At 36.8% G+C, this 26,629-nt stretch overlaps 1 protein-coding gene across 1 annotated transcript in view; it reads left to right on the plus strand.

Annotated features, from left to right (window-relative positions):
- The window catches only part of BEND7 (BEN domain containing 7), a 113,158-nt gene that overhangs the window by 35,369 nt on the left and 51,160 nt on the right, over positions 1 to 26,629 (plus strand). The window contains exons 3-6 of the mRNA XM_006877631.1: positions 3,784 to 4,086; positions 7,261 to 7,383; positions 11,266 to 11,534; positions 22,197 to 22,422. Coding sequence (XP_006877693.1) covers positions 3,784 to 4,086; positions 7,261 to 7,383; positions 11,266 to 11,534; positions 22,197 to 22,422 — 921 coding nt within the window. The remainder of the gene's footprint in view (positions 1 to 3,783; positions 4,087 to 7,260; positions 7,384 to 11,265; positions 11,535 to 22,196; positions 22,423 to 26,629) is intronic.

Consider the following 26,629-nt stretch of genomic DNA (forward strand, 5'->3'; position numbering starts at 1 on the left):
CCCCCTTTAGTATGGGTTCTTTTTCTTAGTCTTTTACAGTAGTGGCCCTATGCAATATTTCTCCTTTTGTGACTGACTAATTTCACTCAACATATAAAGTTCTCAAGGTTCATCCATGTTATGCGGTGGCTTGCAGCCTCCTTGTTATTCTTCAAGGTAGCATAATATTCATTGTGTGTATGTACCACAGTTTGTTTATCCATTCTTCAATGGGTACTTTGGCTGTCTCCATCTTTTTGCTATTGTAAATAGTGTTGCTATGAACATTGTGTGCATATATCTACTTGTGTTATGGCTCGTATTTCTTGTGGGTAAATACCAAGTAGAGGAATTGTTGGACCATAAGGTATTTCTATTTCCAACCTTCTGAGGAATCGCCATATTGCTTTCCAGAGAGGTTGGTCCATTTTGCAATCCCCCCAGCAATGCAGGAGCATCCCAGTGTCTCAACATCCCCGCCAGTGTTTATTTTGCTCTCCTTTAAAACTGCTGTTTTGATGTGTAAATCTAAGAACACAGGATTCTTTGGGGAAGGATTGTTGATGCTGAGTTGGTTCAGACTCACAGCAATCCATATAGAGTTTCTGTGAAGCGTCTGGTAGGTTTGAACTGCCTTCCTTGCAGGTTAGCAGTCCAGTGTTTATCCTACAGCACCACAGGTTTAGAGAGATGGAAACAGCCTCCAGAAGTGTATAGAACTAGATGGATATTATTTTGAGAAACAGCAGCTTCATTTTTTGATATTTTTGTTTAATGAAGGTTGCTATGATTTTGTAGCAATATCCTTTGACTTATTCTCATATACCCTGGCATAAGGCTTTTGTTTTAACATTAAGTTTAGAGAAAAAAATATCCCCACTTCTCTTAATCTTTGTGAAGATACTGGCTGGTCCACATTTAAAGATGCAGTATGTTTTTAAAATATCTCCTTATAGATGTTGGAATAATCTAATAGTATTAATGGAAAATAGTTCATATCTGTACAGTTTAATAGCTATCTTTAAGTAGTATTAAAGTGCCACCAGTACCCCTAGGACAGTACAGGGAGTCCTGGTGTGGCACTGTAGGATAAGTACTGGGCTGCTAAGCACAATTTCAACAATTCAAACCCACTAGCCACTCCTCAGGACTCCTGGTGTGGCTCTGTAGGATTAGCACTGGACTATGAGCCACAAGGTTGGCAGTTCAAACCCATCAGCTGCTTCTAGGAAACCCTACACAGAGACACTATAAATCGTTACCGACTCAACAGCACTTAACAACAACAACTACTCCTTGGAAACCGTATACAGGGTTTCTATGAGTCAGAACCAACTTAACAGCACATAACAACAACAACAACATGGCAGTACAAAGGTACCTTAGTTTTCTCAAACAAACAAACAAACAACAATAATCCCCTAGAGCAAAGAGAATCATTAAAAAGAAGAAGGTGTGTGCAGTGGAGTTCAGAAACAATATTATCTTTGGCACCTAACTATGAAGTTGACACTGGAGGGGATGTCAGCAGATTTAATTTGACCAGGATGGTGGACAGTCAGGACAACAGACAAGGCTTAGGAGTGTGGCAGAGGGTTAAGATTGCACTTCCACCCTTCTAGAGCTTGCTTGTTGGAGTGGAGCAGGGATTACTTGTATATCACCAGGCTGAGGTCCCCTTCCTATTTGTTGTTGTTGTTGTTAAGTGCCATCGAGTCGGGTCCGACCCATAGCGACCCTGTACAGGGTTTCCTATAGAGTTGGGAATTATCCTCTGTAAGTCAGGGTCCTGGAAAGACAGAATCCTACCTCCACTTCAACTGAGTCTTTCTGTCTGCCTTTTAAATTATTGTCTCTGAACATAATGTCGTTCGAAGTACATTCTCTGTTAACAGTGCTGCTTTTGTGCCAACACTTCACATTCTCAGAAAGCTGGACATCCTGTCCAACACTGTACACTCTACCACCAGACACTGTGGTGAAAGGGATGCATATTTGCACCCGAACGTTATAGCTAACAGAAAAATAGAGAGTACCCTGCCTTGCTTGGATTTCTTTTACAAGTGAGTGGTTGAGGTATCAAAGCAGAGGATTTCTACCGTCTAGTAGAGAATTGGAGTCTTGGTGTGGCACTGTGGGTTAATGCACTACACTATAAGGTTGGTTCGAACTGCTAAGTCGGCAGTTCAAGCTCTTAATCTTTGTGAAGATACTGGCTGGTCCACAATTTAAATACACGGTATGTTTTTGTTTGTTTGTTTTTTTTGGGTAGGGTCCCACTCTCTGCTCTTCTCCCTTGATGGTCCTAGGGACCTCCGACACAGTATGTTTTAAGATACCTCCTTATAGATGTTGGAATCCTCTAATAGTATTAATGGAAAATAGTTCATATTTGTACAGTTTAATAGCTATCTTTAAGTAGTATTTAAGTGCCATCAATACCCCTAGGACAGTACAGGAAATCCTGGTGTGGCACTGTAGGATAAGTACTGGGCTGCTAACCACAAGGTCAACAATTCAAACCCACTAGCCACTCCTCAGGACTCCTGGTGTGGCTCTGTAGGATCAGCACTAGACTATGAGCCACAAGGTTGGCAGTTCAAACCCATCAGCTGCTTCTAGGAAACCCTACACAGGATCACTATGGGTCTGAACCGACTCGATGGCATTTTACAGCAATAACAGTAGAGGATTATACCTTACATGCTGGAAGCAAGAGGACTTGAAATACTTACTGATGAAGATCAAAGACTACAGCCTTCAGTATGGATTGCTCCTCAGTGTAAAGAAAACAAAAATTCTCACAACTGGACTAGTAACATCATAATAAACGGAGAAAAGATTGAAGTTGTCAAAGACTATGTTATGCTTGAATCCAAAATCAGTACTCATGGTGTGAGTAGCAATCAAGAAATCAAACAACGTATTGCCATAGGCAAATATGCTGCACAAGACCACTTTAAAGTGTTCAAGAGGAAAGATGTCAGCTTGAAGACTAAGATGCACTTGACCCAAGCCATGGTTATTTTCAGTAGCTTCATATGCATGTGAAAGTTGGACAGTGAGTAAGGAAGACCATAGAAGGATTGATGCATTTGAGTTACGGTGTTGGAGAAGAATATTAAAGCTACCATGGACTGCCAGAAGAACAAACAAATCTTGTGTTAGAAGTGTAGCCAGAATGCCCCTTGAGAGCCAGGATGGTGAGATTTCATCTCTCATACTTTGTGCATATTATCAGGAGAGACCAGTCCCTGGAGAAGGACATCATGTTTGATAAACTGGTGGGTCAGAGAAAAAGAAGGCGACCCTCAGTGAGATAGCTTGGCACAAGTGGCAGCAGCAGTAAGCTCAAACGTAACAGTGGTGACGATGGCGCAGGACTGGGCAGTGTTGCTTCCTATTGTACCTAGGGTTGCTATGCGTCGAATCTGACTTCAAGGCACTAACAACAATTCCTATCTAGATTTTCTGTCACAGTTTATTTTCTAATGCCACCCTGACTCTGAAAACTCCTCTAAAGAGGGAATTTAAGAGTCTGTCGCAGGTGAAACACACTATTATAAGATAATTTGGCCAGAAAGGGATTAAAGTAAAATGCAACAGGAATATGACGGATTTCTTCTCACTGTGGCCAACTTTCCTGCATTTATTTTTTATGAATAACTGCAGTGTCTATCAGCTTCTACGTGGAATCAGTACTATTTTTCTCATTTCCAAAGGATTTTGTTTTGTGTTTTTTTGTAGGAGATTACTTTATCTTTTGCTAATTTGTAATACTAACTCTGGCTTTGTTTTCATTAGGAGATGAAAGCATGGAAATTAAAAAACAAATTACAGGAATGCGAAGACTGTTGAATGACAGCACTGGTAGAATATATCAGCGTGTTGGCAAAGAAGGAGAAAAATTAAAAGAAGAGCCCCAGGATTTGGATTTGATTTGGCCTCAGCATTTGAACTCCTCTGCTGAGAGCCCACAGAGCGTCCGCCCTTCTTCAGGTGCTACGTGGAATGAGTTACCTTCCCAAAGCAGGCAGTTCTCAGGACAATATGGCACTCGCTCTAGAACCTTCCAGAGCCAGCCCCACACTGCAGGAAGCTCCAATGGTATGCCTGTCATAAGATACTCAGAATGCGTACATGGGTGGGGTGGGGGTGGTGGTGATATCCTCAAAGTGTTTTCTTTCTAAATATTCAGCATGCTCTTTGACTTCAGTGTAGTATATTAAACTCTCCCTTAATAAGTAAGCTGTTTTAATCGAGAAAGCATAAAGGAAAAAATTGAAGAGTGTGAAAAACCAGAATTGAGAGTCAGAAAAGACTGGGGATTTGTATTCAAGGTTGAAGATTTCTTAGTGGAGAGTTTAACCCTTTGAGGAGTTAAGTTGTCATTTGACAATTTATAGCTGAACATATAGGACTGACCATCAGGGAAGAAAGAGTTCCCCTTTGTCATTAGCAGAAGCCTCCTGGTCATGTGGTATATTATTAATATATGCTCTTGCTTCCTCTGTTCCTTTTGTTTTTCACTGCAAGAAGATGATAAGGCCTCAGTGACACCTTTATTTTAATATCAGACTCTAGCTACTGAACCAAATGATCTGTATTTTATAACTTCCTTCTTTGCGTTGAAAACTACCCCTGTCAAATACAAATTCCTTAATATAGATTACTACTAATTGTTAAGAAAATACCAAATGGCAATTTTCCCCATAGTTTTAGGAATATATTGATCGTTTTCTGGTCATGTTAAATTACCATCCAGTGATACCGATTCTGTTTGTCCTATAAATTATGTATAGATGTGCAGATCTATAGCATTCACAAAGAGAACAAGACAAAATAAGAATGTACTTGGCAGCAGGGTACGTTTCAGTTTCCTTAAAAAGTTAAGGAGTTTTTCCATTCATTCTTATTTCACGATATTCTTTAAGAAAATGAAAACTGTTTTGATTTAAAAAGCAAAACAAAACATAATTTGTAGTAACCAGTTCAAAGACATGAAAAGCCATCCTGAGACACTAATGATGTGATGGCAAAAGACCCTAAGAGATGTCCGCGTGTCTTGTGTTTCCCTCAATATTACATAAGCCCATATCGAATTCACAGGCTGGCCTGCTTCCAGGTCGGAGGGAGATGGCTCTTTAAAGACTCCTCCATAAAAATAAAAAAATAAAAAGTTCTCTTTAAAATTAGAAAATGATTTATAACAAGTTGAAAAGGCTTGGCTTCGTCCTCTAAAAGTGATAAAAATAGTGCTTCGAGTAGTGATGAGGGATATTCTATAAGCCCACTTAACTTTACTGCCATGGAAGGAATTTTATGAAAAACAAAATACCCTGAGATGTATAATGTTAATAGAATCCACATCAATAAGGTATTGGTAAGCAGTGTTCTGTTACCCAGTTCACAACAAGGGTGGTAGGTTTACTCTGGAAAATGTTACTGTTGTTAATAAAAGTTACAAATATAAATTATTCTATATTCTTTTGCAAATAGATCCTATTATTGCTTGCATGTTTTCAGCAGAAATGCTGAAAACCATAATTACTTTGATGTTTTATTGGAATCATTGGCAGTTTTAAAGTTATAACTTATCCATGTACTACTATTTTGAATTTAAACAATTGTGCTACTTCAAACATTAATTTATCTTTAAACATTTCATAATTTTGCTGTGGCAATTTTTTTTCATAGTTCCCCCAAATAATGCATATTATAGCATTTAAATTACATAATAAAAAAATCATTGGAACAAAACCCTAGAACAAAACCTTTTCATCATGAGAAACAATAAGTGATACCAGCCTCTTTAGCGTAGTGGTTACGAATTGGGCTGCGAACCTTAAGGTCAGTAGTTCGAAATTACCAGCTGCTCCGCGGGAGAAAGAGGAGGCTTTCTGCTCCCGTAAAGATTTACAGCCTTGGAAACCCTGTACAGGGTCGCTATGGGTCGGAACCGACTCGATCGCACTTAACAACAACAGCAACAAGCAGCCTCTTACATGGATGCATTTTAGAGGGTGAATATTGATGCTAGAAGGAAACCTACTATAGAAGTGATTTTCTTAATGTTCCATTTTATTCTAAGAATAATAGGAAGATACTTGTTTACATATAAGGGGAAAAGTAGAATTTTATTTAGGAAAAGAGATTAATTTTTTTAATTGAAAAAGAAACTACTGTAACAGTAAAAAATGGGAATGAGTAAAAGATGTAGGACCGCCTTTATTGATGATGCATAAATGCCAACACCAACACTTTCTCACCCATCAAGTTAAAAAATACCCTGCCATACCTTGTTCCCACTTTTTCCCCACCCCAAGCACAGCAAAAACCCCCGAGAAATTCTAAATGTTTTCACTTAATATTTTAAATACTATGCTTAATACAAATAAAAATTTTTTAACAATTGTTATTGTTGTTATTAAGTGCCATTGAGTTGGTTCTTTAATGCTTAATTTGAATGCTTCTTACATTGGAGTTCTGGCATGCTGCTGTAGAATAAGCAATGGACTGATTATCTCAAGGTTCAGCAGTTCAAATCCGCCAGCAGCTCCTTGAAAATCCTATACAGGGTCACTATGAGTCAGAACGGACTTGGTGGTACTTAACAACAACAACAGCATAACATAACGACCAATTTTTTGTAAAGCTGTTTTCAGAGTTTGTTTTTTGTTTTTTTTTTTTTAATATATTGAGTATGTTTACAGTGAATTTTATGGGTTAATGCGCCAGACTGCAAAGCCGTTTGAACTGCAAGATGGGCAGTTCAAGCTAACCAGCTGCTCCTCGGAAACCCAATGCAGGGTTTCCGTGGGTCAGAATGACTTGGTGGCACTTAACAACAACAACAACATAATCTGAGGTGAACTGGTCTGACAACATGGGGCTTGCTGAGACAGCCCTTTGTGTATATGTTTATGTAGACAACCATTCCCTGACAATATAGATGCTTGCGTAATTGGATAAAGACAGACCCCAAAATTTAGATTTTAGAAATTATTAGGTACACTTTTCTCATAATCCTGTCACGATACCTTCTCTTTTTTCTTTTCTTCCTCTTTATACTTTGTTTTGGAGTCCTGGTGTGGCGCTGTAAGCTAATGTGCCAGACTGCAAAGCCGTTTGAACTGCAGGGTTGGCAGTTCAAGCTCACCAGCGGGTCCTTGGTAACCCTATACAGGGTCGCTATGGGTCCGAACCAACTCTACGGCACTTAACAACAGTAATTTTGTTTTGTTTTGTATGGAGCATGTCATTCTTTTCTTTTATATTTAGGAGAACTTCCGGTGGTGAATTCATCAGGTGGATCAAACTGCTGTACTTGTAACTGCCAGTCAACATTGCAGGCCATTCTGCAAGAACTCAAGACCATGAGGAAATTAATGCAAATTCAAGCAGGTACACAGATCAGCCCATTGATTTTTAATGCATATCTGACACCTTCATTTGGGATGTTTACTTTCATTACTTAGTTCTTTCCACCTTGCTACTTTGCTGTGCTCTGTCAAATATCCATTTTCTTAGCTTTCTCTTACAACTCATTTTTCCTTTATGAACCCAAACACATTTTTTATTGCTAATAGTACTACATGTACTGAATATGCTTCATCTCATGATCTCTTAGTACTTTATAAATGTCAGTTAATTAAATTTTGAAAGAATTATACATTAAGGTGGGCATAGTTCTTGAGTTCATTTTCCTAATATGAATCAACAATAAGGTTCACATCAGAAAAGACAATGAGGATGGCTCATCTTCTGACATCCTGAGGTGCTTATGTTGGGATCTGCATATATTTAGACAACCTCCACTACTGCTCAAGTCATTTTGGGCTCTTGGAGTGATGATAGGGAAGTTGTTCATTTTTGATGTATGTGGAGAAGCCCGTTGGAAAGTATGTGCTCCCTGTGTCTGAACATACTCAAGAACATAAACAGACAAGACATGTTGGACCTTAGACTTTGCTTATGGTTTTTCTAACATTAAGCATACTGAGGCTGTCTTGCTGATAGCTCAGATGATACCTCATGGCTTGCCTTATTTATGTTCTTTTTTTCCCCCTTCCTCCCTTACTTGTTAGACAAATTGCACGACAGAAGAACAATGAGTTTGAGATCGGAGTCCCAGTTCACCATCTTAGCTGTGTGACATACCTGAGCCTCAGATTTCTCATCTGTAAATGTAACATTAACTTTGAACTCAGGGATGTTTTGAAAATAAAAAGAGATAGTAAATGTACATGAACTTTGTAAAGCATGAGAAAACTATAAGTTATTTCAGTAGTGATGTTATAAAGACCACAGAGCATTGCATAGAATCTGGAAGTCTAGGCCATTATTATAGTGACTATATTTTCTAATCTCTGTAACTAGGGGAGAAACAAGACCAGTCTGTTTTTGCCATGGGTATAGGAAAATAGTAAATCAAGTTACTAACCTGTTTGCCTTATCAGAGAAAATTTTTATTTGCTCATAGCCTAAACCAGGAAAATCTTAATCTATTTGGGAAGGTCATCATTCAGAAATTCGTGTTGGTACCAATTAGAGAATGCTAGTAAAATTTTAATATTCATTGATATGATTTTGATGTAAAATGCTTAATACTTCAATGTATCAGTCACACAAGGCCACAGTAAAGTGAGCAAAAGGCTCTCTGAAGAACAACGTCACTTTAAGTCTTGACTTTGTTTTTATCCCAAGGAAAAAGATGTACTTTGCGAAGGTCCTTAAGCATTTGACTCACCTTGTTTCACCACCATAATCTGTGTTTTTATTAACCTGGCAAAGGTTAGCATTTCCTAAATAAGGAGCACAGAGTGAAAGGTTACTTTATTATATACGGAGTCTTTTCTCAGAGGAAGAATTTGTTAGCACTTAAGAAAATATGCACACGAAATTGTAATGATTTATTTTGTTGTTTAAGCTCCTTAGTACTGAAATGGCAAACTACAAATTGCAAGCATTTAAATCCTTGACTGAAGCCTTTTTTCGAATCTATTAAGTAAATGCCACTTTGTCACCATGTTTTCTTTTCTGAACCTCCGCCGATTAGGGCAGTAAACTATGCCAAAGCTGTAGAATAGCATAAAGGATAAAACTGCATAAATTACTCTTCTTTAATTTTGTTAAACTTAAAAGTTTGTATAGTGTGGGCATTTACTTAAGGTTTATTGCCTATAACACTTAGATTTAAATCATACTTACAAAGTTTCACCTTTACTTTAGGGAGAAGACAAGGAATAAGATTAAGCGATAAGATTAGGGCTGTGTCTAGACTTGAAGGAGACCAAAAATTTAGATAGTCCCTGTGTTCTTTAAGCCCCAAACATGTACACTTTTAATTTAAAATAGTGAGGCTCAGAGGGACTTACTTCCCATACCATCTCGAGAATTGCTTCCAATTATCCATTTGACTCTGGGAACGTAGACCAGTCTTGGGTGAAAATTCAGATAGAGAAAAAGTTCTCAACTCTGGGTGCACTTAGAACTACTTGAGGAACTTTAAAGAAACACTGATGTGAGGGCCCCACCCTGGGAAATTCCAATTCAATTAGTCTAGGGTGGAGCTGAAGCGTTGGAATTTTTTTTCTTAACCTCCAGAGTGATTCTGATGTATAACCAAGGTTAAGAACCACTGAGCTGGACTCTGTATGAGGAGTTATAAAAAACCTTTCGGTGCTCATTCGCAGTGCAAACAATATGTTTCTAATGCTTATTTATAAATTGTTTTCCAGTCTGGGGATATGAAAATAGCTAGTTCAAAATGTAACTATTCTTTATTTTCAGACTGATAGGACACACAAGTAAGAGGGAAGGATCTATATTTGCGTGCATTTTAAGGCTTTAGTTTTTATTTGGCTTATGTTTATAGTATATTTCTCTAAAAAGCATGCAGATCTGGTGGTCATATTTTTGTAAGCCAGGTTAATATATAAAGATATAAGTAATAATGTCATATCTTTCTATTAAATTTTCCGTGAAAGTATGTTTAAGTGGTTAACAGACGTTTCTTCTCAAAGTACACATGTGAAAATGGTAATTACCATTCTTGATTTATATAAGTGTATATTCAGTATTAAGGAGCCCTGGAAGGGTAGTGGTTACAAATCGGGCTGCCAGCCTCCGTGTCAGCAGTTCGAAACTACCAGCTGTTCCATGGGAGAAAGATAAGGCTTTCTGCTCCCTTAAAGACTTATAGCCTTGGAAACCCTGTACTGGGTGGTTATGAGTCGGATCTGACTCCACATCACATAACAACAACAACAACAAATATTCAGTATTAAGGAGCCCTGGTAGTGTAGTAGATTATGAATTGGGCTGCTAACCAAAAGGTCAGCAGTTTGAATTTACCAGTCACTCCACTAGAGAAAGATGAAGCTTTCTACTCCTGTAAAGATATGCAGTCTCAGAAATCCTGTACAGCATCTCGATGAATCGGAACCGACGCAGTGGCACACTACTGCTACCACCATATTCAGTAGTAGCCCTTTCTGAATTTTACTGATTTGCTTAATGGGTACAGAATCCTAGTATTCCTCTTCTTCAGCCACATAAATGGAGGTACAGGAAAGTGGCCTGGCCCACACCATTTAACATGTGTAGTTGTGGGATATATTTTTTGGGGGTGGAGTTACTGGATCTGATAAGTGAACAGCAGGCTTTAGTCACATGTTTACTGGCCCCTCTAGTAAGCTAATTTCAGGACTCTTTCAACTCAAGTCACAGCAGAGAGCATGGAGGCCTACCCTTATATTTCAGTTCCAGAATCCTCATTTATGTGAAAATGTTATGGTTGCTATTGTTAAGTGCCATCGAGTCACTTCAAACTCATTCTGAGGCTGTAAATCCTAAAGGAGCAGAAAGCCTCATTTTTTTCCATGGAGCAGCCTGGGCACTCGAACCGCCAACCTTATGATTTGGAGTCCATTGCTTATCATACAGAGCTACAGTGCTCCTAAAATGTTGTAGAATTTCTAAAATCATGCCAAAATGTTTTCTTACTGCTCATAAGCCTCTCCTTCCAAAACATCCAGTAGTAGTGGTATCTGTAACTACTCACTATTGTCTGAAGCAAAGTTTTCTCACAGGTGTTGTTTTTTCCTTTAAGACTTCCAAGTGCTCCAGAGCAGGAATTTACTAACTTGTTGGTCCATTGTGACATTTACTTGTGAGTGAGCCTCATTTCAGTTTCCATTTGTTAAGCTTGTAGGTAGATGGCTGTTAAGTTTTCCCAAGTTATACACATGTGCCTTGAACCATATTTTTGTTTATTGTTCACAGTTGGAACTCAAAACAGACAACAGCCCCCAATTTCCCTTATATGCTCTCAGCGAACTGCTGTCTCACGCAAGAGAAATAAAAAGAAAAAAGTTCCCCCAAAGACTGTTGAACCTCTTACTGTGAAACAGAAGCCCAGTGTGTTAGACATTGAAAAGAAGACAACAGTGGCCTCTGAGCAGCAATCTGATCTCCAAGCAGCCGAGCGCAACTCCATTGAAGAGAACCACGTTTTAGGATTTGGTATTGTTCTTGAATCACCTTCCTCAGATGTAAGTTGATATTCTGTGGCTGCAGACTGTGATGGGATGTAACTTTTAGGAATTTTTGTAGGATTAAGATATTTTCCCCCTTAGCTAGTTCTCCTAAGAATACTAGAGACACTTGCAGACTGCATTATGGAAGAGAGCAAAGGAAGACTGCTCATTCCCTTGTCTTGCTATGCCTTGTTTGTTTAAACATGTTTCCATTCTTTATTTCTGAAGGAAGAAGACTGACAGAGTAAATGATCTTCTCACTGACTTCTTTAACATTTTAAATTTTGAAGTAGCAGTTTTCAATTTCCTCAGTGTAGAGAACTAAAAAGAACATAATTAAATCCTCTGTGTAGATGGGCATAAATGAGCAGAACCATCCAGATAAGGTCACACCTTTCTAAACACACAAACTAATAATAAAAAAGGAGCAGTCGTGCTAATTCTATTTTATAGATGCAAGCTACACTGCTAATTAGGTTGCAGTGCCATGCCATTTACTCTGTGTAATGATAGGTTAACGCTCTGCAAAGGATTTTCTATTTTAATATCATAGCTGGAATGTCGTTGCATTCAAAGATGTTGGATGACGACTAGACATCCCTCTGACTTGTTATTTTATACTCATATGACCATAAACGAATTTCTTTAATGATACGTTATGTTTGCAATTGCATATTATTTACAGTATTTGTATCTAAGCACATTTATGTTGTGAACCCCAACTCGTTAGGGAAGTTCTTAAAATACATGAGAATGAGTGATCTATTATTATCAGATTGCATAGGATGAAAATCCTGCTGAGAACTCCCACAGGACTATATAGGATTGGACGTGACCCTACCTTTTAAACTTTAAATAAGAAATAAATTGCTATTGTTTTTTTTAAAAGTGTCACTTTTTAAGTTATAGAAAGACAGTTTGCTAGCATATATCCACATTGGTCTCTAATAGAGGGAGGTGACAAAAATAGTCATCTTGTGACTTTTTTTTACTAGAAAATTCATTTGAACTTTTACTCATCCATGGTATTAAAAGGATATTTTTATTTATGAACACATGCTACTATTGTGAAGAAGTTCTTCTAGATAAATAATAATAATCATTTTTAAAAAATCATTAATGTTCTTACTCTACCCTGGGGGTGCCAGTCAGCTCATTTGATGATATTATGATTGCAAGTAAGGCCTAGTTTCAAATTCCACATACTTGGAAAGAGAGGTAAATTATTTCATAATGCAATATATTGTCAGTCCTCAGCAGTTTTCGTAATACTTTTATATTTTCCTTGAATTTGCTGAGCGCTTTTTGTAATAGATTTTGATGTATCAGAAGCAATAATTTGAATGTATAAATCGCTTCCCAAATGGGCAGATCTACTGGTAGTGAGTGAAATTTATTCATCTTTTTTCTTTAAGCTTTGAATGTACACAGATGAGGAAGATCTGAAAAAGACCTTTGTATATTAGTGAGATATTTGGGATCGAATAGAAATGCATTATCTTTACTAGTATTGTTGTTGATGTTGTTAAATGCCATCGAGTTGGTGTCAACTCAGCAACCCTGTATAGGGTTTCTGAGGAGCAGCTGGCAGATTTGAACTGGCACCTTGTCAGTATTACACTATAATTTTATTTATGTACCATACAAAAAACAATTCACTTTTTATTCATGATTATCTTTATTAATAATTTGACATTTTGCTATTACATTTGATAGGGCACATTCAGAATTGTTCATGAAAACTCAATTAGATGCTGATTATCTTTGATTGAAGAATAACATTCTGTAGATAATGCCCTGGACTGGAAGATTGGTTTGAACTGCAAAGCCAGCAGTTCAAGCTCACTAGCCACTCCTGGGAAAACCCTATACAGGGTCGCTATGAGTTGGAACCAACTTGACAGGACTAAACAACAACAGCATCAAAGAAAAGCAAAAAAATAAAATGTGGATTTTATATTTGTATTGTTTAGTTATTCAACAATGACTATAACTTGCCTTAGAGAATCATCCATTGAGTGCCCTCACTGGATGAGGAAATTCTCTGTCGATCCTGTGCACTGGCATTAATGTAGCTGGTCTGCATAGGCCCTTCAGGAGTGGAGGAGACTGACTCCCTTAAGAGATGAAACGATCAATGCTAAGACATCCTAATTTAAGTAAATTTCCACTCTTTTGTTATTTCTTAGCCATTAGCATTTCAAAATTCAGTGGAATCTTGGTAGCTTTCTTGTAGGACACAAGACAATCATGGAGGTGTATAAAGAAGAAGTTTTAAGAAAATTGAAACTGTACTGGTAAGAAAAAAGGCCTGGAAAGTTGAACTGAAGGATTTTTTTCCATCACAACAATGTACTTACTCATTTTTTGAGGGTAGCTAGGGCTGTCCTTATGAGAATCTTTCCAGGAAAACTTACCTCATCCACTTTACAGCCTGGATCAGACCTTTAAAAGGAACACTATTTGAGTCCCTTGAGGATGTCAAAACTACCGTTTTGACATGGTGCAAGTGAAGAACCTGGAATTCTCTGGGGAAGGATTGTTGTTGTTGTTGTTGTTAAGTGCCGTCGAGTCGTTTCCGACCCATAGCGACCCTGTACAGGGTTTCCGAGGCTGTAAATCTTTTCAGGAGCAAAACGTCTCATCTTTCTCCCGCGGAGCGTCTGGTAGTTTAGAACTGCTGGGGGAAGGATTAGAGCGATGGAAATATCACCTTCAAAAGTATATAGACCTAGATGTTGAGAAACAGTAGCTTTACTGTCAGTACAGCTTTCCTTTACCAGTTTGATTTTTTTGTTCAAGAAGAGCTTCTATACTTTTATAGCAATACTTTTTATTTTAAGTTTTTATTGTGAATTGAGTGATAGTTTACATGGGAGAACATCAGCTTTACACTCATCCTATTATATTTTGTATAATTGCAATGATTACAATCCCCTCCAAACATCATCATTTAACAGTGTTTGCTTCTATTCCTTCCCTCTGTGGTTTTTTTGTTTTGGATGTACACGGAAGCACTCAGGAATATATAAACATTCAAACAACCAAGGGCATACCCTGCAAACCTTCCCCCCTGTTGCCAGCACACAGCCCCTCTCCCTCCATGAGTCTGGAGTTCCCAGCCATCTCTCCACATCATCATCTCTGCCTCCATCTCTGGCGTTGCCGTTATAGCAATACTTTTGGACTTGCCCTCATATACTGCATTTTTAAGTATAAATTTTGTACTATATATTTTTTTAAATTCATAGCATATTGCTTTTCTTTCTACACTGTGATTTGTAGTGTTCAATAAGTACAGATTTGTACACCATGTCCAACATAAATACAAAGACCCACATGAGGCTGTACATCACTGCAGGTTGACCCACCCATCTTCCGACTGATGATGAGTATACCTACTCAAATGCAGCAAAACATAAAACTCTAATCAAAACCAACTGAAATGTTGACACAACCTTAGAGTGTTGTTAGATTTAAAGGATTACATGACATACAGGGAAATTCTGTTGCATTGCCTAGCATATAAGAGGTGCTAAATAAATGTTATTTATATAACACTGCAAATGATAGAACAATTTCTATTTGTATTAAGCACAATATACAAAATAAAACTCATGAAATGCTGGATATAGAGTTTGACTTTAATTAAAACCCCCTTTTCTATTTAATTCTCATTTACTTGTTCTTTCCTTCTTACTCTTCTGTTTACGCACCCCCCTCAGGGTCCCAATGTGTTTTGAGCAATTATTCATTATAAAACTTTCTAGACAGTTATGTAATTATTTACATGGTTTTCTGTATTTCCACCAGTTTTCTCAAGGGCAGGCAGTGTACAGTAATGCTTATGTGCCATCCTGTGCTAAATGATGTATCTCAACAATTGTATGGTGTGTTATCCTCACTTTCTAGGAGAGGAAGTGTGGAGTAAAGAGTGTCAGTAGTCTGTCCCAGTTCACACAAAATGGGGAGCTGGTTCTTAAACCCACATCTGTTGTCATTAGCTAAAAGACTTTGGGTGTCTGATTTAGCAATTCTTGTGCAGGATGAACACATAGTAAATGTTTGTTGTACCTGAGAGAACTGAAAGGTTAGATTATGGCTGTGTATTCTTTTTACTTTAAAGTTTCTTGGGGAGAATTAATGGTTAAGAGGTCAGACTATCTAGGTTTGACTTTCAGCTGTGTGAATCTAAGCTAGTAAACCTAACTATTTCTGGCTCATTTTTCTCTCTGTTTAATGAGGATTAAAAGCAATGCTTACTTCATAGAGTCAGCCTGTTGGAAGAATTAAATGAATTAATCTATGCAGAGCATTTAGAACACTGCCTGGTCCATTTTAAGCGCTCAGTAAGTGCTGGTTCTTTTTTCAATCTTAGCAGTCCTAGCTAAGTTATCTGTATATACCCAATGCCATCTAGGCACTTCCGACTCACCACGAGCCTAGTCAGGGCTGCTGAAGCTGTATGTCTTGACAGGAGCACAAAGCCTCATCTGTCTTCCTTGGGGCAGCTGGTGAGTTTGAACTGTCAGCCTTGAATTTAGCAGTCCAGTGCTTATCCTACAGAGCCACCAGAGCTCCTAAGTAATCTTTATAGTGACAGATAAAAACATCTGTTAAATGAACTGAATGAGTAAACACACACACACATATATAGCTTATGTGTTTTTTAAAAATAGTATTTTAAAAAAGGAATGACCAGAAATGTTTTTCTTTTGGTGCAAGATGATTGACTCATTTTAAATGAACACATTAAATGAAATTTTCAAGCTGAAATTTCACAGAAGCAAAAGCAGAAAGCCAAAACCAAAACCAAATTTCAGATTTAAATGTGGCATTTCATTATTTTCTTCATGATTTCACAGCACAGTGCTGTACATAGGCTCCGACCACACATTTGTTCATTCTTTGTAGTCTCCATCTTTTCCTACTTAGTTGGGTGTATTGATTTGTGTGTTTCAAGGCATACACACATGGCCTGTGCTTGTTTTGCTGTAGCTGGTTTTTTGTTGTTGTTATTGTTAGATTTCTTTCCTGTTTTGGTGAAAGACTGTTTAAAAAAATAATCTTTTTATAATACTTTTTTAAAGGAGAAAATGTTTTTCTAATTGTTGTAGTTACTACGACAACTATACTTTCTCTAGCAATCCTAGACTACACAGATTTTTAAATTATCAGGAGATCAACCAATGATAATTTTGTCAATATTTATTTTATAGCATTCTTTTTCAAGTAAATAACTTAGAATAAATTGATGCTTTCAACAGAAATAGCTCCTGAATTTGGGTCTCAGTTTCTGCAGCACCTTCTTTAACTAGTAAAGTGACGCATTGGAAACCAATTTTAAAAAAATCAGGCAAGCAGACACTTTTTCATTTAGTTATTGACACACTTGAATTGAGGCAGTATATGCTTGAGATGGTAAGCTCTAGTGCAGACTACTTGGGTTCAATCTTTGTCTCTTACTACCGGATGATCTTAGACAAGTTACTTAACCTCTCTAAGTTTTACTCTTCTCCCCTACAAATTGGGAAGAATAATAGTAGCTATTCCATAAGGTAAGAATTAAATTAGAAAATCCTTGTAATGTATGCATGTGTGCATGTATGTAATATAATGTAAGTGTGAAATATATACTAAGTACCAAATAAATGTTAATTATCAGTATTTTCCAAGACATAATGAAACAAATGAACAGTTGTCCTTGATCTTTAAGAAGCACATGGGAGGAAAATACTTAAACAATAATTATGATGTACTAGGACTTTAAGTCTAATATAGACAGTCAACAAGTAGTATGGAGAAAGAGGAGTTCTCTGTAGGATCAAGGACAGGTTCTCAGAGGTAGACATCTCTTTGAGAAGCAATTTCAGTGGAGTTATGATGGAAGAAGCTTAGAGAGTCATGGTGAAAATCCTATGTATTACACATTTTGGCTCAGATATATATAGCATAAATCAAGCTCTAGTCTCAGGGTCATTAATTTATTACCTGAGAAAGGAAAAGCTAAAAACGTTGCTAAAAGACTTGTATGTAATACCTCATTATGCGAGTACCTGAAGACATTTTCAAGGGACCAAATTGTATTGTGATTTCTAAAATTTAATTCTGAGTTCTACCAAAATTTGGTCAATTAAAAAACTATTAAGAATTTGTCTTTACTGTCTTATAGTCTGTTTTTTTCCTCTTCAGCATTAAATATATGCTATTATATAAGTTATAGGTACTCTGAATCATTTTTTGGCCCCGGATGTTTTCTTTCCTATAGAGCACCCACCTTAAAATATTAACCATGATGTAGTACATCCAACATGGAACCTCTGCCCATTACCCATGATCCTTAGCTTTAGGTCTTATCTGTTCTGAGCTGCTTAATGATAACAGCTTTATAAGCTGGACCAATTAGAGCAAGCCTGCTTTTCAATCTAATGTGTTTTTGTGACCATCCAGTTCATTGACTATGTTCTTGACATAGCATGTAGTAATCGGTAGCAGTAATTCTTGCTAAGTCTACCTGGAGAGATTTATGGTATAGGATACAATTTCCTATTTTCTTCTAATTTTTTAATCTCCCACTTTTCTCAAGCAGAAGCAGATCACATTTATGCAGAATCAACTTTGAGTGTGCCCTGAATTTTTAGCTCAATTTTATAGAAATAAATTTAATATACTGGTAAATAAATACTAAGTGAGAATAAAGGGTAATTGTATACTGTGATATTAAAAATTCATAACCTTTTAAGCATTCTTACTAGCTCTATGCAGGGTCACTATGAGTTGGAACTGACTTGATGGCACTTAACAACAACAACAAATAAAGATTGTTATGCTATTCAGTTCAAAATCATTTAGGATGTATTCAGCATTTTTGCCTCTTCATCTGTATTTTCTTCCAGATTTCAGACTTGAACCAGTCTGCAATTGACTAGCCAGCCAACCAGTCTGCAAATGACTAGCCAGCCAACCTAGAACCTGCTGATCCCCATTACCACAGGATTACATCCAAACAACCAATTGAAAATCTGGATATGAATATGAATATTCATGCACTTTTTATTTTTCATTTTTACTCTTTCAATATGACCACTTTCAATTTTACATACCATGCTATAATTTGTTATTGTTAACATTTCATATAATATAGCTAGATCAGAAATGTCCCCTCTGTGACTAATTTGTATCATCTTTTTTTTCTCTAATAAGAAATTTTTTTAACATTCTATGACTTACCCTTGATAAGAGAAAAGTGTAAGGCAAAAACAAATAAAACCCTTTTTTAAAAAAACTGAAGGAACAAAACAGTTCCTTCATCTACTATCAGCATCTACTATTCACCTGAAATGTGGGCTTCTGGTATAGCACTGTAGGATAAGCACTGGAGTGCAAACCATAGGGTCAGCAGTTCAAACCTACCTGCTGCTCTTTGGAAACCCTATACAGGATCACTGTGAGTCAGAACGACTCAACAGCACTTAACAACATTCACTTGAAGCAAGAAATGTAAGTAAAACAGGGAATCATTATATTAAGCAGAGGTATGATCTCTTTTAAATTGCCTTACATTTTCTTCTTGAGATTATACATAGGAGTCACATGATAGTTCATGGAGATTTAGGGAGAAAAATTCTTTAATTTACATGGTTACATTAAAAGGGACTTCCCACTCCAATTAGATCTTACCCCAACTATTTTTATATAAAGGGAGGCCATAGTCAAACTACAAAGAGGAAAAATATTAGTGTCCATAGACCTGGGTCCAGGAATGTTTTTCAGTCTTTATGACTATCTGCAGTTTTTACTTCCTGAATGTCACCAATATACTCACTGGATACGGAAAATCAAACGTGATACAGTATTCGGTTAAGTGCCTGAGGTTCCTAAAATAGATAAGACATACATAAAAATCCAAATTTTCAGTGGGAATTCAGACTCTTAAAAATGATGACTGTGCCCCATATATTGGTTGTTAACATTTGAAGACATATTATGCCAATAACCAACAGAATCTATATATGAGGATACTAGCTACCTGCCTTGACTTGAGTGTCAAATAGTGAATATGACAAAGGAAACTTTAAATGGTGTTCATTTGTAATAGTGGCTCTTCCTATCATTGTCATCGTTGGTAAGAAGAGAAATGCCATTTGAACTAGAGCCAGTAGCCAAAAAGAAATTCAGAGATACACTTAAGAGTTTTAACCTGTTTTTTGAACATGTGTTCATAGCTGGGTATCATAACATGCAGTAGTTATAAAATATGACAAGGTTTCATAGTAAAATTTTTTGAGATTAACCTATCATATTTTCTTCATGTCTCAGACAATAAAACTAGCCTCTTTTTTTTTTAATTTTTATTTTTAAGGAAATGCTTTGTTGCTTTGTGGCAATCTTGTAGCACTAATTCACCGCTAGTTAAGAAATCTAGGATCCCCATAGGTCAAATGGTTGAGTTTTAAGGATCTGTATGAGGGTTTGATTCTTATTAATTCTTACATATAAATGAAATAAGTTGGCATCCTTCCTTTTTCTTTCTTCCAAATTTAAGAGTTTCCATACCACCTTGGTGTAGCACTATAGGATCAGCACTGGACTATGAACCACAAGGTCACCAATTCAAACCCACCAACTGCTCCTCAGAAACCCTATATACAGCTTTGCTATGAGTCAGAACTGACTCGACGGCACTCAACAACAACAAAACATACCACCTTAGCCTCTCAAATAGCCATTCAATGATATAGGAGCGCTTAGCAAATCTGTGACCAATTCATTTCGAATTAAAGTTCCAAATGTACCCCTAAGATGTTCAAAACAGAATTCATTTTCTTGGATTAGGGTGGTAAAATTCTTTCCATCCTCGTATTTCTACATTGATTCATTCAACAGATATTTGCTGAGTGCCTGATATGTGTCTGGTTCTGCACTCTGCAGCCTGACCTTTACCAGCAGCAGGATACAAAAGTCAGAAGAAAAAAAATGACCAAGCATTCATAGACCAAAAGTTGAATGGCAGAGTGTAGCAGATAAGTGGGGTGACTCTGTAGATAGCCCAGTCAGAAATTCCATTTTTGGAGGGCTGAAGCCCAAGCTCCTCTCTGTACCATCTGAGTCATTTAAGCCCTGTTACTTGAACCATACTGTTCTAGGCATTTTGAGAAGCAATAGAACAAACAGTAATCTTTCGTATTCTGCAGAAGAGAAACTAGTCTTGAATACTCAAATTTCTAGTATGATTTAGAACGTTAGAAGTAGTAGTACCAGGTTTGCAAAGTGATAAGTATAGACTCTTAAGGATATGCTTTTTTAGTACATTTTACTCTCCTTTTGTTTTGGTTGTTTTCCCCTAAAGTCTATGCATTGCATTTCTTCATGGATGCAATTTAAGTGATTTTAGAGCTGAGTAAATGACTTAATAGTTTAGATTATGCCTAATGAGCTTTCATAAGAACAGCAGCAATTTGTGGAGTGCCTACTATGTGCCTAGAGATAGAAACTGTTGAGTACCTAGAGATAGAAACTGAATCTCATGCCTTAGGAAGGGCCATAATCTAACAGATAACTACAGTAAAATATGCTCGATGTAATCATATTTGTATTTGTCAGATAAATAGTAGTGACAAAGAGTGCAGAGCTTTCTTCTTAGGAAGGAAGGAGTTCGGAAAGGCTTTGATTAGGAAATGAGATGAGCTGGATTGAATGATGAAAAGGCAATTTGTAAACATCTGTGGAGTCCTGGTATGGAGCTGTAGGTTAATGTGCTGGACTGCGAGGTCAGTTTGAACCGCAAGGTCAGCTGTTGAAGCTCACCAGTTGCTCCTGTGCAGGGTCACTATGAGTCGGAACCAACTCGATGGCATTTAACAACAACAATAACATGGTGTGCAGATAGAGAATGCATTCTTAGTATCTGAACTTATATTATGGTATGATAGAGTTTAAGTTGAAAGGAACCTTACTCTAATTGAATGTCCAAGTCATGTAAGAATTTCCTCAGAAATCCCTGACAGGGAAGTAATGTAATGAGTGTATGAGTAATGTAATGGTTTTACATTGGGGCTTCAGATTCTCGTCCCCAAAGTGGGGTGGAGAGTGGATGTAAACTACTGGGAAACCTGCTCATTTTCTTTACCTGGTTTATGTATTAGATTTACATATGTTTTCATTGAAGAAATACTAGTTTCACAGCTAAAAGCTAAATAGAAAGCGTGGGACCAGTGGAGTAGCCCTATATTTGTGTTCTTAGGCAAATGAAATGAAATTATTCAACATATTAGAACTGTAATACATTGAGTGTGCTTTCATTATTTTAAAGTTACTTTTATTATCATTGTTTGGGGTCTGAGTTCTCTTATTTGCAAAATAAGGGCACTTCACCCAGAAGTCTCAGGTTCCCTCTAGCTCTAGGGTTATATAACTCTGAATATTTTATGGATTAGGATGCTCTTTCAGTATACTCCTATCCATTTTTTTGATAAGACTTAATATTGGAATCAGAGCATATTGTTTTCTGAATTATGATTAGCTACTGATTTTATCAATTGTAAATACCAGCACATAAAACTGAGACTGTTATTTGCAGGATATGGACATTTCAATAACTAGTGATATTTTGTGTAACACATATGCCCAAATGCTTCAAATGTTGCTTTTAATGAAATATTTATGTTCTTTTGGTAGCCAGACGTGCAACTTGCTGAAGGCTTTGATGTGTTTATGCCTAAATCTCAGCTGGACTCTATATTGTCAAACTACACTCGCTCAGGAAGCCTTCTGTTTAGAAAACTGGTGTGTGCATTTTTTGATGACAAGACTTTGGCTAACTCCTTACCCAATGGGAAGAGGAAAAGAGGACTCAATGACAACCGGAAAGGACTAGACCAAAATATTGTGGGTGCAATAAAAGGTTGGTCTGCATCATTTCATTTTATGGGTTCTCTGTTGAGTTTTACTTTCATTAACTATGCAGGTGAAATCATAATCAGCTAACTAGAGGCTAATTGAATTTGTCATTGGCAAATCTTAAATCTTAAGAGACATGGCTTTTAGGTGTGAGCTGTATAGCTCATCAACCCAAATACCATTGGAATTTGGTATTTCAAGGTGATGTTAATTTGTTAATAATTTCAGAGCCCGTTTTATCTGCTATAGAATCAACAGGAAGTTTTTTCTTAACTGACTTTTAAATGAAGGTATTTTTCTTTTAGAAAACTTTCCCAGAATATAATTTTTCTTAAATTTTAAATCTTAAATTAAAGATCTGATGCATTTTTTTTGCATATTGAAGTAAAACAATTCTCTCCAAAGTTCAGGAGTTGTTTTACCAGGTCACTATTTCTCTTTTAAGTCTAAGTCAGGCCACTGTGAATCTATACATTTGACACATTTCTGGTCTTTTATGTCCTTGTTTTGTGGCATGGAGATGTGTCGGTTACATGCACAGAAGACCATGGATCTTTCCCCCTTAACACCTTTGAACATGTGGCTGCATACCACCGCTTCCCAGCAACACTCATGTATGAGTATACCTTCATTTATAGTCAGTTTTGCATCGTAGGCCCATTTCTTGACTTTAAAATGTCCTTATTTAGTACTCTGATGACTGTAATTTTAGGAAATAGATGTGTTTAAATGTTCTTTGTTAAAGTAATGTAAACGAATTCTCAAATATAAATACTGCCATTAGGATGAACCTTGAATCAGGACTTAATTAAAATGAGAATAACTGATAAGGATGTTCTTCAGAGGCCCTGCTCCCGCAGCCCTCAGTGCTTGGCTCGTGGAGTGGGGCTAGATGCAGTCTCCTCTCAGCCTCCTGCTCCCCATTATCTTGCAGAATGGGTAAATGAATTTAATGGTCTTTAAAGGATACTTGGAAATCCACAATTTATAAAATAATGTATGATTTTTAAAATGGAGTTAGCAAATTCCAGACACTCTTTGTTCATGACCACAAAGACGTAAGCCTTCATTAAGAGAAAATTTCTCTTTCTCCATTGGAATATTTTCACTTAAAATGACAGTTGAGTTGTATGAAATTTAAAAAGCAACAGAAATAACAGTCTGTGCCATTGCTGAAAAGAATGATGCAAACTACAGTGACACTAAAAACAAAATTACAGGATTTGAAAAATGCTCAGTGATGTAACTGGAACTCATAGAAGTGACGAAGGGTCCCATTTCATTTTAGCATGGCTGGAGCCTTCTCCAAACATGAAGGTCAAGGCTCATGGTGTTTTTCATTGCTGAAGCTTTTAAACACACTGAAATGTAGCCAGGAATTGTTTCAATTTCCTTTTTTTTTTCAGGACAGTATTTTAGCATTAAAGAAGTGTTTGAAAATTGTTGTTAAGTGCTGTTGAGTTGGTTCCCACAAATAGCAACCCAGTAAAGGGTTTCCGAGGAGTGGAGATGTGTTTGAACCTTGAGGTTAGCAGCCCAGTGCTTATCCTACAGCGCTTCACAAGGACCCTATGTGAAACTTGTTGTTGTTGTTGTTAAGTGTTGTTGAGTCAATTCCAACTCACAGTGACCTTGTATAAGGTTTCCAAGGAATGGCTGGTGAGCTTGAACTGCCAACCTTGTGATTCAAACTGATCTTGCGGTCCAGCACATTAACCTGCAGCGCCACACCAGGACTCCATAAATGACCGTGTTTCATTTTAATGATAGTAGAAGTTACCTTAATAATGCATGGTAGTGAAATATATCATTATATGTAGACTGATCTAAGTTTACTCTACCATTTTCAGTCTAGCTTATGCATCAAACAAGTTTGAAAAAATATATTACAACAAGCAGAAATAGAAGACACACCTAAATCTATCACTGCCCTACTCTTCAGCTAGAAATCAACATGGCAGTGAAGTTGCGTTACCTAATACAGATTATTAGGTACAGATTATTCAAGGTAGAAAACTTTAAATTTCCATATTGTTCTTTTATGGTTGAATGAAATCTGTCATTGAAATTCAATTAGAACAACAGCAAAGTAACTTTAAAAAAGAGAGAAATTCATTCATAAGCCACCAGCAAAGCAACCTAGATCAACAAATGTTTTACATTTGCTTCATTATTCCTGGACATACTTTTATTTTATAACTTTTTCCTGATTACAAAAGTAACATATGCTTACAAAACAATCCAAACTAATAAAAAATTGTAGAAAGCTGAAAGACCTCCGTCAGAGGTTACCACTATTAACAATCTGGTATACATTCCTGCAGTCTTTTTTCAGAGTATACACATGGTTGTTTTTAAGTGTCATTGAGTCAAATCCAGCTCACAGTGACCCTGTATAGGGTTTCCAAGGAGCAGCAGCCGACCTTAAGGTTAGCAGTCCAGTGCTTATCCTACAGCACCACACCAGGACTCCTTACATTTGGTATCAGGTTTATGTTTTTATAAGACTATTCTGTTCATACTTGCCAACAAACATATTTGCCTGATTTATTCTGCTAGTTTCTTGTGAGCTCCTCCCTGAGGACAATCTTTGTCTTAAATATTTTTATTACTACCTGTTGTACTTCACAAAGCACTTTACACATAGTAGGATTTCAATAGGTATATGTAGTGTGAGTGAACAGATACGGTTTTTCATTTTATACTTTTTGAGTTTGGTCTTCATGGACACAATGAATCTCTAGTACTGACTGCCCATTCTCATGCCGTATGCTTAGTCTTAGGAAGTTGTTGTAAAGTTCTCTCAGTTAATAAAATGCCAGTGAAAGCAAAAAATGGAAACCTAAATTGAATAAAATTTCAACACAACTCTTTTAACTTCCCTTTACCATACCATACTTTTACTCACTAAAATTTATTAATCCACATGTTATAATAGAAAGTGATTTTTGTTAGTCGCTATATACTGAAGATCATATAAAATAACTATTCCTACTTACTCTGGCTATTAATAGAAAAGAGAAATGTTTTTACTTAACCCAAGCCTTTTGAATCTGAGTATTCTGGGAAATTGAGAAAAGGGTTTATTTCTGCACAACAGTGTCACGGATATCCTGTGTTGTTATTATTGTCTGCCACATACTTTGAAAGGATTTCTCATATATTAAATATTTAGTCATTTATTACTCTATCCTGGATGGCATAGTGCACTAGTACTGTATTAATTTGGAAAGTCCTGTCACTAAGAACACAGGAAGACTGGTCAATTTTATAAAATCTCAAAAATGAAAAGAAGTAATGAGGCTTGATTTTGTTTCAAAGTGATTAGATTGGCTAAGACAATGATGGGAACAAATGTGAATGAATATATATAAAATACTTATAAAATAGGAAGGCAATGGAATGTAAAAAGATTAATGTGGGGATTGTTAACAAAACTTTGTTGTTATTGTTGTTAAGTAGCATCAAGTTGGTTCTGACTCAGAGCAACCCTATCTAGGTGTTCCAAGGAGTGACTGGTGGGTTTGAATCACCTACCTTGTGGTTAGTAGTTTAGTGCTTATCCTGCAGCACCACACCAGGACACCAAAGCTTTTCCCCATCACAGTATGGGGAATATTAAAATAAAATAAAATACAAACTTCTTTGTAGAGATCATATTTTTTACATTCTCATCTTATTAGGTAATTCATTAAAAATATAGGTATGCCCAACAATATTGATGATGAAAGAATCCTTAATTAGAAATACACATTTTGAGTTTTACTCTGAGAAGCAGCAACTTATAATCTTACTAAATACAGTTATAGGGATATAAGGATAAAGTGTAGTATATTGGATTTAATTCAGAATTGATTTTATAGCCAGAGCTATAAAGTAGAATGGAGGTTAGTACTCGTGTGTTTTCCTTACCTCAAGCTGTACCTGCTGTATACTACATCTGGCATCTAATTCTTGTACTGATTTACTCAGTAAACCATGCAGCTTGACTGAGTGAGAATTATCTAAATAGTACTGTGTTCCTTGAATCTCTAAATACGCCTCAGAAAAATATAGTTGAGTAAAGTAGTTCTTAAGGAGCTCTGGTAGCGTAGTGGTTACGAATCGGGCTGTAAACCGCAAGGTCAGCAGTTCGAAACTACCAGCTGCTCCGCGGGAGAAAGATGAGGCTTTCTACTCCCGTAAAGATTTACACCCTCGGAAACCCTGTA

This window comes from Chrysochloris asiatica, unplaced genomic scaffold, assembly GCF_000296735.1.
Source record: "Chrysochloris asiatica unplaced genomic scaffold, ChrAsi1.0 scaffold00544, whole genome shotgun sequence".
Classification (NCBI taxonomy): Eukaryota; Metazoa; Chordata; class Mammalia; order Afrosoricida; family Chrysochloridae; genus Chrysochloris; species Chrysochloris asiatica.